The following is a 16,118-nucleotide window of genomic DNA, read 5'->3' as shown; positions in this document are numbered from 1 at the left end:
TGACTTTCACCCTTTCCATAGACTGGTACCTTGACCCCCCCATCCCCAACCTTGTCCCCAGCCAGATCACTTCCTGCCTACCCCTCAGGACCAACGAGGACGGTCCAGACCCCCACGCAGTCCCCTCCTCACTGGCCCTTGCTCTGGATACCAAACAAACCTGACTTTCTTATTTAAAACAACTTTTTTTTTTTTTTTTTTTTTTTTTTGTCTTTTTAGGGCCGCACCCGCAGCACATGGAGGTTCTGAGGCTAGGGGTTGAACTGGAGCTGTTGCTGCTAGCCAGCGCCAGAGCCACAGCCACACCAGATCCCAGCCACGTCTGTGACCCACACTACAGCTCACAGCAATGCTGGATCCTTAACCCACTGAGCAAGGCCAGGGATCAAACCCGCAACCTCATGGTTCCTAGTCGGATTCATTAACCACTGAGCCACGACGGGAACTCCTAAAACAACTTCTAACTGTGGAATAAACCATTTAGGAATAACTGTAACCTCTTGTGTGGTTTTTTTTCAGCAGCCCTAATTTCATAATATCCAGGAATCAGACAGACCCAGTATTTCATAATATGCCAGCTTTGCCACCCTGAGTTGAACAGTTATCTAAACACACAACCCAAGCTTCATTTGCTTCTAGAAAGTACCACCCAGCTACCTCAAGTGACGATAGATGAGAATGCTTTTCACATGAGAGCATACATTGGGAATTATATCTTCAGCCACCTGGGAGCTGAGGGGAACCTGCAGCTCATTCCTGGCTCACAATTCTAGTCCTCCTGCAAGTCCAGGCAGGCAGAAGTGTTCTCTTTCTCTATGAATTCCCATCTCACTGCCCTTCCTGGTTGCATATGTGACTGAGAATGTCAGTACTGCCCTAGTTTGTTCAGAGATTTTTACTGCTTTCCTTTTGTTCTCAGTAACACAAGGCCAGAAGTCCCAGGCAATGGATACATGGCTAAGAGCCTGGCTTAAGTGTCTGACAGATTCAAGTTTCAAGTACTAGTTTGCTTCTTACTAGCCAGATGACTTTTTTTTTTTTTTAATTTTATGGACGTATAGTTGATTTATACGGTTGTGATAATTTTTTCTGTACAAAAGTGTGATTCAGTTATACATGTGCACACATCCATTCTCTTTTAGATTCTTTTCCTATACAGATCATCACAGTATACTGGGTAGAGTTCTCTGGGCTATACAGCAGGTCCCCCCCTTGGTCAGTCCATATACCCCAGTGTGCATGTGCTGATCCCACACACCCCCAGTCCATCTTTTCCCCCCACCTGTCCTTTTTGGTAACCATAAGTTTGTTTTCAAAGTCTGTGAGTTGTTTTCTGTTCTGCAAATAAGTTCATTTGTATCCTTTTTTTTTTTTTGGATTCATATATAAGTGATATCATACAATATTTATCTTTCTCTCTCTGACTTGCTTCACTTAGTATGATAATCTCTAGGTCCATCCATGTCACTGCAAATGGCATTATTTCCTTCCTTTTTATGGCTGAGTAATATTCCATTGCATATATGTACCACATCTTCTTGATCCATCCCTCTTTTGACAGACATTTAGGTTGCTTCCATGTCTTGGCTATTGTAAATAATCCTGCTATGAACATTGGAGTATATATATCTTTTCAAATCATAGTTTTCTCTGGATAGATGCTCAGGAATGGGATTGCTGGATCATATGGCAGTTCTATTTTTAGTTTTTTGAGGAACCGCTGTAGTTTTCCATGGTGATTGTACCAATTTACATTCCCACCAACAGTGTAGGAGGGTTCCCTTTTCTCCACACCCTCTCCAGCATTTATCATTTGTAGACATTTTGATGATGGCCATTCTGGCTGGTGTGAGGTGATATCACATTGTAGTTTTAATTCATTTTTTTTCTTTTTTTTGTCTTTTTGCCATTTCTTGGACCGCTCCCGTGGCATATGGAGGTTGTTCCCAGGCTAGGGGTCTAATCAGAGCTGTAGTCACCAGCCTACGCCAGAGCCATAGCAACATGGGATCTGAGCCACGTCTGTAACCTAGACCACAGCTCATGGCAATGCTGGATCCTTAACCCACTGAGCAAGGCCAGGGATCGAACCCGCAACTTCATGGTTCCCAGACGGATTCGTTAACCACTGCGCCATGATGGGAACTCTGCATTTTTCTAATAATTAATGATGTTGAATATTTTTTCATGTATTTTTTGGCCATCTATATGTCTTCTTTGGAGCAAAGTCTATTTACATCTGCATTTACATTTACATTTTGAGGGTTTTCTTTTTTTACTTGACCTGCATGAGTTGTTTGTATATTTTGGAGATTAATAATCCCTTGTCAGTTGCTTCCTTTACAAATATTTTCTCCCATTCTGTGGACTGTGTATTCGTGTTGTTTATAGTTTCCTTTGCTGGGGAAAACCTTTCAAGTTTAACTAGCCAAGTGACTTTGGGCCACTTGGTCAACCTCTCTGTGCCTCAGTTTGCTCATTCTTAAAAAAGAGATAGAATATCCACTCCACAGGGGTTATGAGTGTTTAAATGTAACTAAGTCCAGAATCTAGCACAGCGTTTGGTCTATGTCTGAGCAGCAGATAGAACTGTTGACTTATTCACCCCTTTTTTTTTTTTTGCCCCAAACTTCGTTTCTCCTCTTTTGCTTCTCTGCCTCCCCTCGCTGACCCCACCCCCACCCCCACCCCAGTCTCAGGAGAGACTCTGCTTGTGGCACCAGGGGACAGAAGGGAACAAGACAAAAAGGTTTTCTCTTCCTAGTTGTTGTGTTTTAACTACTCTGCATCCTTAGAGGAACAAAAAAAGTAACCTGGATTTGAAGAGGAAGATTCTCATTTTCCCACAAACCCAAACAGACTAAAACCAAAGCCTGAACCAAACAAACTAGAAAAGATCCCCCTTGCTTGGGGTACAGAGATGATATCAAGGAAGCCAGTAGTTTTCCTGGTTGAAGGAGGCAGCGGATGGGCCACCGACCACCTCCCGGATCCCGTCTGCCCCGGCGTGCTGTGAGTGTGACAGCATCCAAACACGAAAGAAGCTCTAATCTGGGAGCCCGTAACTTGTCTCATAGAGGAGTTGGGTAAAGGTGAGCCTGTCTTGGGCTCTGTGAAGGAGGTTCTTTCTCTTTCTTAGTCCTGGATGATGGTGTAACCTGCAGCAGGCACCGACCGTCACCCATTCACAAAGGCATTTGCTCTTCTCAGGTTTTGTTCTGATTTTAGGTATAGTGGAGTCCCCGGGAAAATTCCTGACTGTCCCCCTGTTTGGGGTGCTTGGAAAGGGGGGGGTGGAGAAGACAGAAATTCCAGTGGATCCTGCATTGCTCAGGGTTAACAATGCTCCACAAATATTTAGAATTAAATATAGATCATTAGCGTGAGATGGCACATTTTCTAGATGACTGTTTTTTTATTTTGCTTGTTTTGTTTTTTGTTTTTTGGTCTTTTTGCCTTTTCGCCTTTTCTAGGGCCGCTCCCTCGGCATATGGAGGTTCCTAAGCTAGGGGTCTAATCAGAGCTGTAGCCGCCCGGCCTACACCAGAGCCACAGCAACTCAGGATCTGAGCCGCATCTGCAACCTACATCTCATGGCAATGCTGGACCCTTAACCCACTGAGCAAGGCCAGGGATTGAACCCGCAACCTCATGGTTTCTAGTTGGATTCGTTAACCACTGGGCCATGATGGGAACTCCAATTTTCTAGATTCAACTTTAAATAATAGTATGAAAGCCAAGAGTTTTAGAAACCTATTGGAATGGGACTGATCACAGAGTAAGCAAGGCTTAGGGCCCCTGCCATCCTTTTTTAGGCTCCTAAAATAATAAATAACAAAACATGATGTTCCAGGTAACACTTATCGTGCAACAGTCCACCCCTACATGTAGTAGCTGAATACAGAGCTGTGCATTTGCTCCCAATTCCAGGGACAGTCATCTCTGTTGCATGTGGCACATGTTCTGGTCATCTGGGAGATGATGCACGGTGACACCACTGAAGGCCTCGCATTCTCCAGGGTGTTCTCATCACCCAGCGGTCTAATCTGAGCTTATGTGGCAGCTGGATCCCAAAAAGGTAAAGGAAAGAGCTGCCTGGACCTGGACCTTGCATGTTCCCATCAGCTCCGCCACATTCTAATGGTCAGAGACGGGCACAAGGCCACCCAGATTTAAGGGGAGGGGAATAAATACCACCTTTGATGGGAGGAGCTGCAGAAGCCTGCAAAGAAAGGAAGAGTTGCCGAGGGTCATGGTTAGAGATTATTTCCCACACAGGGTTGTAAAAACCGCAGTGTATTTTAAATGTTTACATCAAACACATCAGCACCATAAATATATACTGTGATGAAATGATTAACCACTTTTTTTTTTTTTTTCTCTTTTTAGGGCTTCACCCATGGCATAGAAGTTCCCAGGCTAGGGGTCTAATAGGAGCTGTTGTTGCTGGCCTTCACCACAGCCACAGCAATGCCTGATCCGAGCTGCGTCTTCGACTTACACCACAGCTCATGGTAACACCGGATCCTTAACTGACTGAGTGAGGCCAGGGATCAAACCTATAACCTCAGGGATACTTGTCAGATTTGTTTCCACTGAGCCACTCCTGATGGGAACTCCTGATTAACCACCTCTGAGTATAATATCAATATTTTACATTTACGGTGAGGCCCAAAGAGTCCTTCTTGCTTCCCCTGAGTCAGAATCTACTGTCCTGCAGCCTGTCTTGGGCTCTAAGAAGGAAGTTCTTTCTCTTTCTGAGTCCTCGATGATGGTGTAACCTGCAGCAGGCACCAACCATCATCCATTCACAAAAGCATGTGCTCTTCTCACGTTTCGTTCCTCTGATTTTAGGTATAGTGGAGTCCCTGGGAAAATTCCTGACCGTGTCCCTGCCAGGGGGTATGGGTGGGGGAAGTTGCCCCATCCAGCCAGTGGCAGCAGTAACCCCTTCCTACACCAGCTTCCCCCCACTGCCCCCGCCCCAGAGTGTGAGGGGCTTATTATCTGGGTACCTGCCATGGAGCAGCTGTTCCCTGGGCCTAGAGACGGAGGCTCATCCGAAGTGGGAGACAAGGAGGCGGTCTCAAGGGGCTTTGGGAGCCTGTATGAGAATTTGGGGGGCTTTGGGCAAAGTCCCAGTAGCTGCCATGGGATGAAGAAGGTGAAACTGAGAAGACAGCCAGGCCAGGTGCTAAAAAGTCATCAGTTCATGATGATAGGAAAGATATTGCTGTAGGATTATAGATTGCTATTTTCCGTACATGAGTTTTTTTTTGTGTGTGTGTGTGTGTGTTTTAAGGCTGTTTAGATTTTCTGTAGTTTAGGTCCTTTTTGTTCTCTTTTAGTATTTAGTCCATTTTTGAAATGCTAGTCTGGTCAGCTGTGCTAAGGGGAACTGAGAAAGAGCTTTTTGTCCAGTTTGGATCAGAGTTTTAAAGGGGAAACAGCTCACAGACTGCTGACGAGGCGAAAATGAGGGCTCTTGTCCGAATGAGAGAGCCTCAAAGGGAAGGTAAACTGAGAGCCACTAAGCTGGAAACCCTGGTTCGGAGGCCCCCCCACCACCGAGGTGTGCTTACCAAATCTGGGTCCATCTCCCCATCCCCGCAGTCTGTTACTCCCCTAGGGACCCAGACAAGAGGCAAGAAGGGACCTGAATGAAGAATGAGGAGAAGCAGTGCCCCGGGATGGGTGGCCCAGGGCTGGACTGAGTGGGTAGCTATGCAGTTTGCCCTCAAGACTGGGGCCAGCAAAGAGGAAAGCTGGTCTTGTCTGGAGATGGGGGCGGGGGTGGGGGGTATCAATATGAGCATGAGTCACTGGGTGCCAAATACTCCAGCTGGGCAAGTTCCCAAATCTTCTTTCCAGTTAAGGCAGGAGAGGACACCCACGGGCTGCAGAGGACCCCACTCATACCTGGGGAGAGGACGAGTGAGGGTTCCTGCACCAGCAGAGCCCCGCAAGCAAACTGGGGCCCTGGACCGTCATCCATTAGCTGGAACCTAAAGCAGAGATGGAGGCGGAACAGGCCAGCCTCACGGCAGGATCGGGCGTAGGGAAAGGCTGCTGATGGTGCAAGAGGAATGACTGGGGGCCACCCAGGCCTCCTGGTCACGCGGTTTGGCAGAGTTGAATCATTTCAGACCCCACCCAGGCCTGGTTCTCTGGGGCTGCTGCTCAAAGACCTTAGGTAGCTACAGATGGGTAGAGTCGGGAATGGGCAGCTGTTGTCACTATCAAAGTCCCAGGCTCAGGCCTGCCCTCATAGTCTGCTCCAGTTATCTAAAACCAAGTAACATGCCAGAAACTAGGGCCATAAAAACAACAACAATCCTTTATTTTGCATTTCAGGCAGGGCCAGGAAGGGACTGCCCTGCCCCAGCGTGTCTGGGGCCCATGACTCAAATGGCCAGGGACAGCAGAGGGCTGGCAGAGCATCTCGCTGTATTCTCTCCCCTGTTCCCTCTAGCATGGAGGCCTCCTCAGGGTAGCTGGGCTTAGTGTTGGCTCAGGGCGATCATTTCCAGAGGCCCAGGCAGAAGCTGCAAGGTATTTATGATCTATCTTCAGGAGTTCCAGGATATGGTGGAATCACTAAATCAAGGCAAGTTCAAGGGAAACAGTATAGACCCCACCTGTCAATAGTAGGAGTGTCAACGTATCTGCCACCCACCCCCTTTTTTAATGGCCTCACTGGTGGCATATGGATGTTCCCCAGCCAGGGATTGAATCCGAGTCACAGTTGCAATACCAGATCCTTGAACCCACTGCTCCAGCCAGGGACTGAACTCGGGCCTCCACAGCCACCCAAGCCACTGCAGTTGGATTCTTAACTCACACACAGCAGGAACTCCCATTCGCCCCCATTTTGAAGGTATAGGGCATCTCACCTAGTCCTCAGCAGAGGCTCCCAGCTGAACCCACTGTTCCCAGGTTCTCACTGATAGCAGCTGGGAGGCAGCAACACACAGGGTAGAAAAACCGAGGGAGCTACCAGGCCTGCATTCTGGCCTAAGCAGGATCCACCACTCAGCAACTGGTTGAGCTTGTTAGATGACTTACCTCTCAGAGCCATGGCTTCCTTATGTACAAACTGGAAATACTACTACCATGGGGACCAAGAAAATGTACTTTTCAGGCCTTGCAGTGCTGAGCAGCCCTGACCCGGAGCCCTGTCACAGCCGCTGAGCCCTAAAATCTATCTGCTGTTGCTCATCCCAGCTTGGGACAGAGGCCAGTTTCCTGGGGCTGCTCCCAGTCATGACTAAGAAGCTGCTCCTGGAGGGTGCTGGATTCCTGGACCAGGCCATTTTGGCTTGAGGACACCCCCCCACCCCACACCACCCCCATAGGCCTTGCTGAACTTTCTTAGAGCTGCGCTGGGTACTTCGTCCTGTCCAGCCTTCCTTCCTTCCTTGCCGCGCTCCTGCACAGAAGCCACACCTGCGTGTCCTTCAAACGGTGCTCCTGTCACCCCTGCTCCTCTCTAACGCTGCTGGGATCAACAGCCCCAAGGCTGCTGCGGGTATTAAGTAGGTATGTGTTGGCGCCTAGCCAAGGACTGCCATATAGTTGCCATATAGTTGCCATATAGTTGGGTTCCCTCAACTAATGTTTATGGAGTCCCCGCTGCGCGCGGACTTTTAGTCTCGGTGCCTGGGACGTAGTATCGGTGAACCAGGCAGGTGAGAACCTCCGGGCCTCCTGCTTAGGCTTCTTGCGGATCCCCTCCCTGCGGTAAGATAAAGCCGCAATTCTTCTACGGGACACGGGAGCGCTTCCAAGTCTGACCCCAAGGGGGCCTCCACACCTCCCACCCCAACCTGCACACCTGAGCCTGCGGGCAAAGGAAGTTCCTTCTTTTCTCTGACCATCTTGCTCTCTCACCCCCAAGGTCGTACAGCTGTTTCTTCTCCAAATGCTGCCTCCCTCCTCGCACACACCCCTCACGTGACAAACCCTTACCCATCCCCCAAGTCCCAGTTCTGTTGTGGGGTCCTTGGTCACCCAGGCAGAGATGCTTGCGGGCACAGATCTCAGCAGGCACCCCATAAAAGCACTTGTTACACTGCGCTTTTGCTGCTGTAACAGTGTCTCCGTTAACTTGTGAGCTCGTCTAGAGCAGCGGCAGTGTCCTATCCAGGCTGAATCTGCCGGCGCGGCCCTTTGTAGGCCCGCAGCTCCGGACCGAGGAGCGGGGACAGCCCGGGAGGATACGCGGTTTTCCCGGGTGACCGCGGGGGCCTGCGGCGAGGGGGCGGGGGCGCGGCTGGCGCTGCGGGGACCGGCCGGGGTCGAGCCGGCCGAATCGCAGCTGCTGCCGCGGGGCACATGACTGCGGGCTCAGCCCCCGCCCCGCCCCGCCCGCTTCCCGGCGCAGCTGCCCGCTGTCTCCTCCCGGGGCTGCGGCGAGCCGGGCCGGCCAGCGTCCCCACCCTGCGCGCTCCCTCCCCACCGCCGCTGCCGGGGCGGGGGAAAGCGAAACCAAAGCGACCCTTCCACTCCGCGCCGGCAGGCCGGGTGCATCGAGGCCGCGATCGTCCAGCCGCGGAGCGGGGAGCGGCGAGCACCCGCCCGAGGGTCCCGGGTCTTCCGGCTGCTTACTGCGGCTGCGGGGGCGGCGGCGGTGCTCCTCCCTCCTTTCCCCTCCCGCCACCCGCCCCCCGGCCGGTGAGCGGTGCGCAGGATGGGCAGGTGCTGCTTCTACGCGGTGGGGACGCTGTCCCTGCTCCTGCTGGTGACCAGCGTCACGCTGCTGGTGGCCAGAGTCTTCCAGAAGGCCGTGGACCAGGCGATCGAGAAGGTGAGGCGTGTGTGTGTGTGTGTGTGTGTGTGTGAGAGAGAGAGAGAGAGAAGGCGCTTGAGTGCTGGGGGCACACTTCCACCCCACTCCCCACTGCTGAACCTTGTCCAGGGAGGATCTGTGCCCGGGCAAACCCTCTGGACCAGAGCCCTTCTTTCGCCCTCGCCTTCTCGGGGTGGGCTGGAAAGGGTTAAAGAAGGATGGCGAGGAATGGCACTGACCGTGTTCCTTTTAGAATAATAAGACTCTGGATCTCGACTTTTTAAAAGGCTAGCCCTTATATTCCACCATTTGCATTCCCCCACCCCCACCCCAGGCCCTCCCTTTGCCCCATCACTGTTGGGCCCAAGCTCGTTTCCCTCCGACTTCATGAAGAAATAAAACTAAATGAAAGACACCACAGCTGGAACAGGTTTTTGGCTGCTTGCTGAGGCCTCTGAAGTGGTGTGGGGCTGAGGAGGAAAAGCGGGTGTGTGGTCTATTGTGTTCTTGCCTTCCTGGGCTGGGCCTCGCATTGGGTAGCCAGGCCAGGCCTCTGGGGTGGGTGACATTTCAGTGCTCACCCACAGACTTAGCCGGTTCGGTCAGAACCAACATCCTCCGTTGCTTTGTCTCACTCATGGTTCTTCCTCTTCAACAGCGGTAAACCTCAGGCAAAGATGCATTTCGATTCATAACAGAATCTGAGCCAGTCCCGTCCACCTAGGTAGGTGGGCTGGAGAGCTCGTCATTTCAGATTTCTCCATCCTATGGCTTCCCCAGGAGTCATTTCTTCTGCCCTGTCACCCACATCCACCAATCTGTGTGGAAAGATGAAAAAGAGAGTTACTGAGACACTTTTTCCTAAAACAAAAGGGAAAGAAAGAAAAAGATTGGAGCAGCCTTTCTCCTTAGCACCCATAACTTCATGCCTCGTTTCTCCTGCTGGTTAACTCTTGCTCCTGGCCGGATAAAAAAGCCCAGGCTACCTCCGGATTTGATCACTGCATTCCCAGTTAGCAAGATTGTTTCATTCTAGGTGGCAACAGGCATATTTCTTTAATACAGGTTTCTTTTTTTCTTTTTGCTTTTTTCTAGGGCCAATCCCTGGGCATATGGAGGTTCCCAGGCTAGGGGTCTAATCAGAGATGTACCTGCCAACCTAGGCCACAGCAACTCCAGATCCAAGCCACGTCTGCGACCTACACCACAGCTCACGGCAGCACCAGATCCTTAACCCACTGAGCAAGGCCAGGGATCGAACCCGCAATCTCATGGTTCCTAGTCGGATTCGTTAACCACTGAGCCACACCGGGAACTCCTACTAGAGGCTTCTAGAACCCATCAGTTAGGAGTTCCCATTGTGGCTCAGTGGTTAATGAACCCCGGACTAGTATCCATGGGGACTTGGGTTCCATCCCTGGCCTTGCCCAGCGGGTTGAGGATCTGCCATTACTGCCAGCTTGTGGTGTAGGTCAGAGGCTCAACTTGGATCCCAAGTTGCTGTGGCTGTGGTATAGGCAGGCAGCTGTAGCTCAGATTGGACTCCCAGCCTGGGAACCTCCATATGCCACAGGTGTGGCCCTAAAAAGAAAAAATAAAATAAAATAAAAAAAAGCCATCAATTACTTGAAATCTGATAGTTAAAGGCAATTTTTAAAAGATGCCATTGCAGGAGTTCCTGTTGTGGCTCAGTGGTTAACGAATCCGACTAGGAGCCATGAGGTTACGGGTTCGATCCCTGGCCTTGCTCAGTGGGTTGAGGATCTGGCATTGCCGTGAGCTGTGGTGTAGGTCAAAGATGCGGCTTGGATCCCGCATTGCTGTGGCTCTGGCATGGGCTGGTGGCTACAGCTCCGATTGGACCCCTAGCCTGGGAACCTCCATATGCCGTGGGAGCAGTCCAAGAAGTGGCAAAAAGACCAAAAAAAAAAAAAAATGCCATTGCAAAGCATAGTTTATTTATTTATTTATTTTAAGTTCACATTGCCAAGGGGAGACAAAGCTTCTTAAAGGCCATTGTTTTCCCTGAGCACCTGTGTTCGGAGAAAAAGCTAAACCAAATTTCTCCACTCCCGGGCCCCTGCAAAGCCATGGCAAGATTGTTCAAGGATGTAACCTCTCTCCTGGGTGACTAGAGTTGAGCAATCCAATTATAGTCCATTGAATTTTCTTGCGTGGCTTTGAAAGGCTGTTTCAAGGGAGCCCGGCAGGACAGTTGATCGCCCCAGTGCCCTGGGTACTCATTACCAGCCCTCAGCCACTCTGTGGCTGTGTTCACGGGTGGGGGCAGGGAGGGGGGAGGCGCTATTAGGCAGCTTGGGTGGGGCTTGAGTGCGCGTTGATTTTTGGTGCTTTTCTCCCTGAGGCATGGACTCTGATCTGACTAATAAACCAAAGTACAGGGGAAGTGGACTTGCCGCATTCCTTGACCCTGTTAAGCAACCCTGCACAAGACGGAGTGTGCCAGGGAGAATTTCAGTGGACAGGCGAGGGGCTCTTGTGGGGCCAGAGGTCATTCATTGCTATATCATCACCATCCTGCTTTTCTGGATCACCTGTAGGGTGGTAGCATGAGAGGCGTGGGAAAGAGGAAGGACTTTGCCGGCCAATCTGTGGACATGAATCCTGACTCTACCAGCTACTATCTGGGTAACCTTGGGCTGGTGCCTAGCCTTTCTGGATTCTAGGTTTTTCTATCTGTAAATGGAGATCATAGCACCCCACGCAAATAGAGGGATTATAAGAATTATTAGAGAAAATGAGTGTACTTTTCATGGGTTATGGTCAGTATTATAGTTATATCATTTGGAAATGATACCGGTTTTATTTTTGTTAGAAGCCACGTAAGCAAAGAAAAAACAATACATGAGACTTGAGGAGTTCCCATTGTTGCTTAGCAGTAATGAACCTGACTAGTATCTATGAAGACTTGGGTTCAATCCCTGGCAGTGCTTAGTGGGTTAAGGATCCAACATTGCAGTGAGCAGTGGTGTAGGTGTAGATCAGCAGCTACAGCTCGGATTCAACCCCTAAGCCGGGGAATTTCCTATGCTGCAGGTTTGGTCCTAAAAAAAAAAGGAAAAAAATATGTAAGATTTGAAGTCAAATACCCTGTGTTCAGATCTTAGCTGTGACATTTCCAGCTTTTTGACTTTGGGTGACTTTCTGAGCCCCGGTTTCATGACTTGGAGAAGCCAGGATGTTAACCATCTTGGGCACAGCGGTGCATTTACCATGAAGCTCACAAAGCTTAAGCTTTGGGTCCCTCACCTACTCAGGCCCTTCCAAGGCCCTCTACCTAATTGTAGATCCGAAATTTTCTTTTCTTACGGAGGGCCTCCACGCACTGTAGAAGCCTCACACAAACCCAGGATCTGCCCCTCTGTGTGCTGTTGTGAGTGAGACAATATGTGTAAAGCATGGAGCACAGTGTCAGGCACATAATAGGTGATCAGTGAGGGCTGCCATCACTATTGCCATTAATACTGCTATGGATAAATTCATCCATAGCTTGAATTTAATACACTTGTCATATAGGCCACTCTGATACTCCCATTTCTTAATTGTTTCATTTGAAGATTGTCCATGTCCTGGCTTGTATATATATTTAAAAAAAAAGAAGAAGAAGAAGAAGAGAGGAAAAGAACAAAAATCAAATGAGTAGATTGGCTAATTGTGAGAAGCTTAGTAACATAAGTCCTGTTAGAAGAATTTGCCTCATATGATAATTGTCCTTGAGCCCTGCAGTGACCAGAGATGATGGAAGGGAGGTTTTAATGTTGGCCATTGAATGGCATGGAAGGAAGCAAGACAGTTTGGTTCTATTCTTGGCTTGTTATGGCTGTGCCTTGTTCGGGGCAGGCTCTGTAATTGTTTCTCTTTACTTTTCTCAACGGCAGAAGAGGCAGAGTAAGGCGTCCATCCTTGGCTGCCTACACTCACATCCTGGAGGATGCTCTGAGCATCAACCAGCCCTTCTCTATTGAGAATGTTGACCTCCCTGCAGGCAGAGCTTTGTAGAGACCCAGCAATTTCTTTTCCTCCTTAGAGCCCAGAAGGGCAGGATTTTATGCTGCATTTCATTTGGTAACCCCACTGTCCTGGCATCCAGTGCAGTGCCTGGTACATGGTAGGTCACTAAATGCTTGCCACCTCTCCTTGGATTGTTTCAGTTGAAAGAACAGTGTCTGAGAATCAGGAGAACCTGGTGAAAACTCCTTTTTCTGTCACTAGCAAATACCTGAATTAAATTGGTTGAGCCAAGTCGCAAATTATTGAACCCTTCAAAACCTCAGATTCCTTGTTTTGAAAATGGAGGTTGTAAGAATGAAATAAAAAGATTGCTGTAAAGGATGGCCACAATCCCTCCCAGGCGCCTAGATGTGTTACTGTTATTTGTGTGGGCAACATATTTATACAGCCAACAATAAACATTTGCCATTGTTTCCAGCTGTTCTTTTCTTATCTAGGAACTGAAGCTTCTAAAGTAGATAAAGTTCCTTTTAGCTCCAAATTTCTGAGATTCTATGACACAGGCACATGACCTTTGCTTGAGAGCAGATCAGCAGCTCAGAATATTAAATTTGACCTTGGACTTGCTGACAGTTTGAACATCTCCCAGAAATGGGGACACAGAGCTGGCCAAAGGCAGGGGTGGTGAGTAAGTGATGGGCTGGCTAGGGAAGCAGTGAGAGGGCCAGAGACTGTTCACACTTTGCTTCCTGTTCACAGACCAAGAAGGGACAATAACACCAGGTCTCAGGGATAAGATGAACAGGCCAGATTCACCTACCCTTCACCTGAGGCTCTCCGCAAGTATCAGCTGGCCCCTCCGGGGAGCTAGAGCAAATCTGGAGGTGTTCTGATGCCTCCAGAAATAAAATAGGATCACTGATAATTTATCCAATATTGGTGAATGTGTGGGGTCTTTTTTAAGGTCAAATGAGTAAAACCTCTTCACTGTTGGTTATGTAGACAGTCAATTGAATGCAACGCTTGAAGGGCTCTCTCTTGCTTATCTACCTCATTTTCTGAGTTGTCTCTTCCCAGAGTTATGAAGACATGGAATCTTTAAGAAAAAACAGTAGGCATCACTTATAATCTGTTATTTTCTAATCAAAGAACCCGAGACGATGTCGATTTTGAAATGGCTGGCAGCGATCAAATTACCTTTATACCTACATGACCCCGGAAACATGGATAAGTAATTTATCAAAGACCAGAAACAAAGAGAAGTAATTTATCAAAGACCAGAACGAGAGGCTAGGCAGGCAAGCTGGGTCTCCTATTCACTTTTCCCCATGCTGGGGATGAGCCAACATCCCACTGGCTGTGACAGTCTTGATTTCTTCACATTCATTATCCTGTAGCAATTCCTAGCCCCTTCTTTCCTTTCAAAAGAGTCCTGGTGACAGTGAATTCTGTGCTCACATACTGCATTGTCCTCTACTTTCTGGCATTAAAGAGGCGCGATGCTGTCTGAGGAAATGAGGCAACCTCAAGCTAGCTCAGGAAAGAGAGGGTTTTTCCTTTGCTGTAAAGCTGGAAGAGGAGGCTCGTGGACATTGAAGGGTGAGGACTTCAGCAGAGTAAGCCCTCCTGCGAGTCTGGTAGAAACTGGAAAGTCAGCAGGACCCAGGCATGCCCTGTGACTCCCACTCCTTCCTCTGCTTTCCCTTCCTCTGTTTCCTCTGCCGTGTAAATTTGTTTACTCATCTGGGGCTTCCCCAGCCCCAATCCTATGTCATGCTCCATAGCGAAGCCTCCCGTGCACATGCTTCATCTCAGTTTCTTCTTTCCAGATCCATGACAGAGTCATGTGATTGGCTCAGCACAAGCAGAAATCCTGGATCTTTACTCAGAGGCCATGTCCTTGCCAGAATCTTTTAACTCGTAAGCAAAATTAGCCAACTCCTCCCTGGCCTTTATTTTTTCTTTTTACAACCACACCTGCAGCACATGGACGTTCCCAGGCTAGAAGTTGAATCAGCCACAGCAACACCAGATCCTCTATCCACTGAGCAAGGTCAGGGATGGAACCCCATCTTCGCAGATACTATGTTGGGTTCTTAACCCACCGAGCTACGACGGGAACGCCTCCTCCCTGGCTCTTACAAATGTGATCTGGGGTTACCAAAATCATATTATGTTTCTTTTAACATCTTACTAACTCATGGTGACAGTGAGTTCATTCATTATTAATGCTTAAAACAATGGAGTAAATCAATTGTTCTCAGTGTCGTCCCTAGGCTCTAGGGAACCACATCAGAATCACTTATGCAGATTTTAAAAATATAGACCCATCCATCCTGTTGAATCAGACTCCACAGAAATAGCACCCAGGTCAAAGGGCTTACCATAAAGTTTGTGACTGGTTTGCATAGTGGTTATGTTAGCCTGTGTCTTCATTCCTCAAAATGGCAATTCTTTTTTGGGGGGGGAGGGGGACTTTGTATTTTATTCTTTATTTTTGTTTATTTTTCTGGTAAAAATACATCCCATTATAAAAAGTGAGAGGCAACAAAAATTAATAAAACAAAGATAACCACTGTTAAACATATTGCTGATTAATCCACATTGTTCTTTGTGCATCTATGACAACACATCTCCTTTACAGAAATGGAGTGCTTCTATTCCCACCCTTTATATTTAATTTCAATTTATATAACTGACATATACAAGAAATGGTAATTGTAATTTGGGGCTTTTAATTAGTATTATTCTGCAGGTTTGCAGAAAGGAAATATCTTCTGGAAGGAAGGGGTAGACTCTTGTTTATGCGAATCATTTTTGCTTTCTTGTTGAATAAAGTGCAAGATTTCATTGTCAGGCAGCAGCAAAGAGGCCATCTGTTCTGCCAGACACTTGCTCGTTTCCCAGGGAAGAATCAGCAGGTGGGATTATAAAATCATTAATGAAAACGGAGGATGTTGGCCAAGTGACTAGTCATTTATGGCCTATATCATCAAGATGCTATAGATATGCAATATACTTAATGAATGGACCTTTTTTAAAAAAAGTTAATTTTTTATTGAAGTCTAGTTGATTTACAGTGTTGTATTTCAGGTGTACTGTAAAGCGATTCAGTTATACATATAGTTCTATGTCCAGTCTTTTTCAGATTCTTTTCCCATATAGATTATTACAGAATATTGAGTAGAGTTTCCTGTGCTCTACAGTAGGTCCTTGTTGGTTATCTATTTTATCTCTGTGGGTCTATTAATCCCAAACTCTGAATTTATCCCTCTCCACCACCTTTCCTCTTTGGTAACCATAGATTTGTTTTCAAAGTCTGTGAATCTATTTCTGTTTTGTAAATAAGTTCATTTGT

At 48.1% G+C, this 16,118-nt stretch overlaps 1 protein-coding gene across 4 annotated transcripts in view; it reads left to right on the top strand.

Annotated features, from left to right (window-relative positions):
- The window catches only part of SCARB2 (scavenger receptor class B member 2), a 101,968-nt gene that overhangs the window by 21,825 nt on the left and 64,025 nt on the right, over positions 1-16,118 (top strand). For 2 of the 4 annotated variants that reach the window (NM_001244155.2, NM_001444559.1), the window contains 1 exon segment: positions 8,370-8,806. The exons of the other annotated variants lie outside the window; for them this stretch is intronic. In NM_001244155.2, coding sequence (NP_001231084.1) covers positions 8,690-8,806 — 117 coding nt within the window. In that variant the 5' untranslated portion in view covers positions 8,370-8,689. 4 annotated transcript variants of the gene reach the window in all.

Source organism: Sus scrofa, chromosome 8 (genome assembly GCF_054392235.1).
Source record: "Sus scrofa isolate SSC_HxYL_T2T_F1_AM1 chromosome 8, Sscrofa_HxYL_maternal_Yorkshire_Landrace_v2.0, whole genome shotgun sequence".
Classification (NCBI taxonomy): Eukaryota; Metazoa; Chordata; class Mammalia; order Artiodactyla; family Suidae; genus Sus; species Sus scrofa.
The sequence above is the reverse complement of the archived record's forward strand: the minus strand, read 5'-3'. Positions and strand labels throughout refer to the sequence as shown.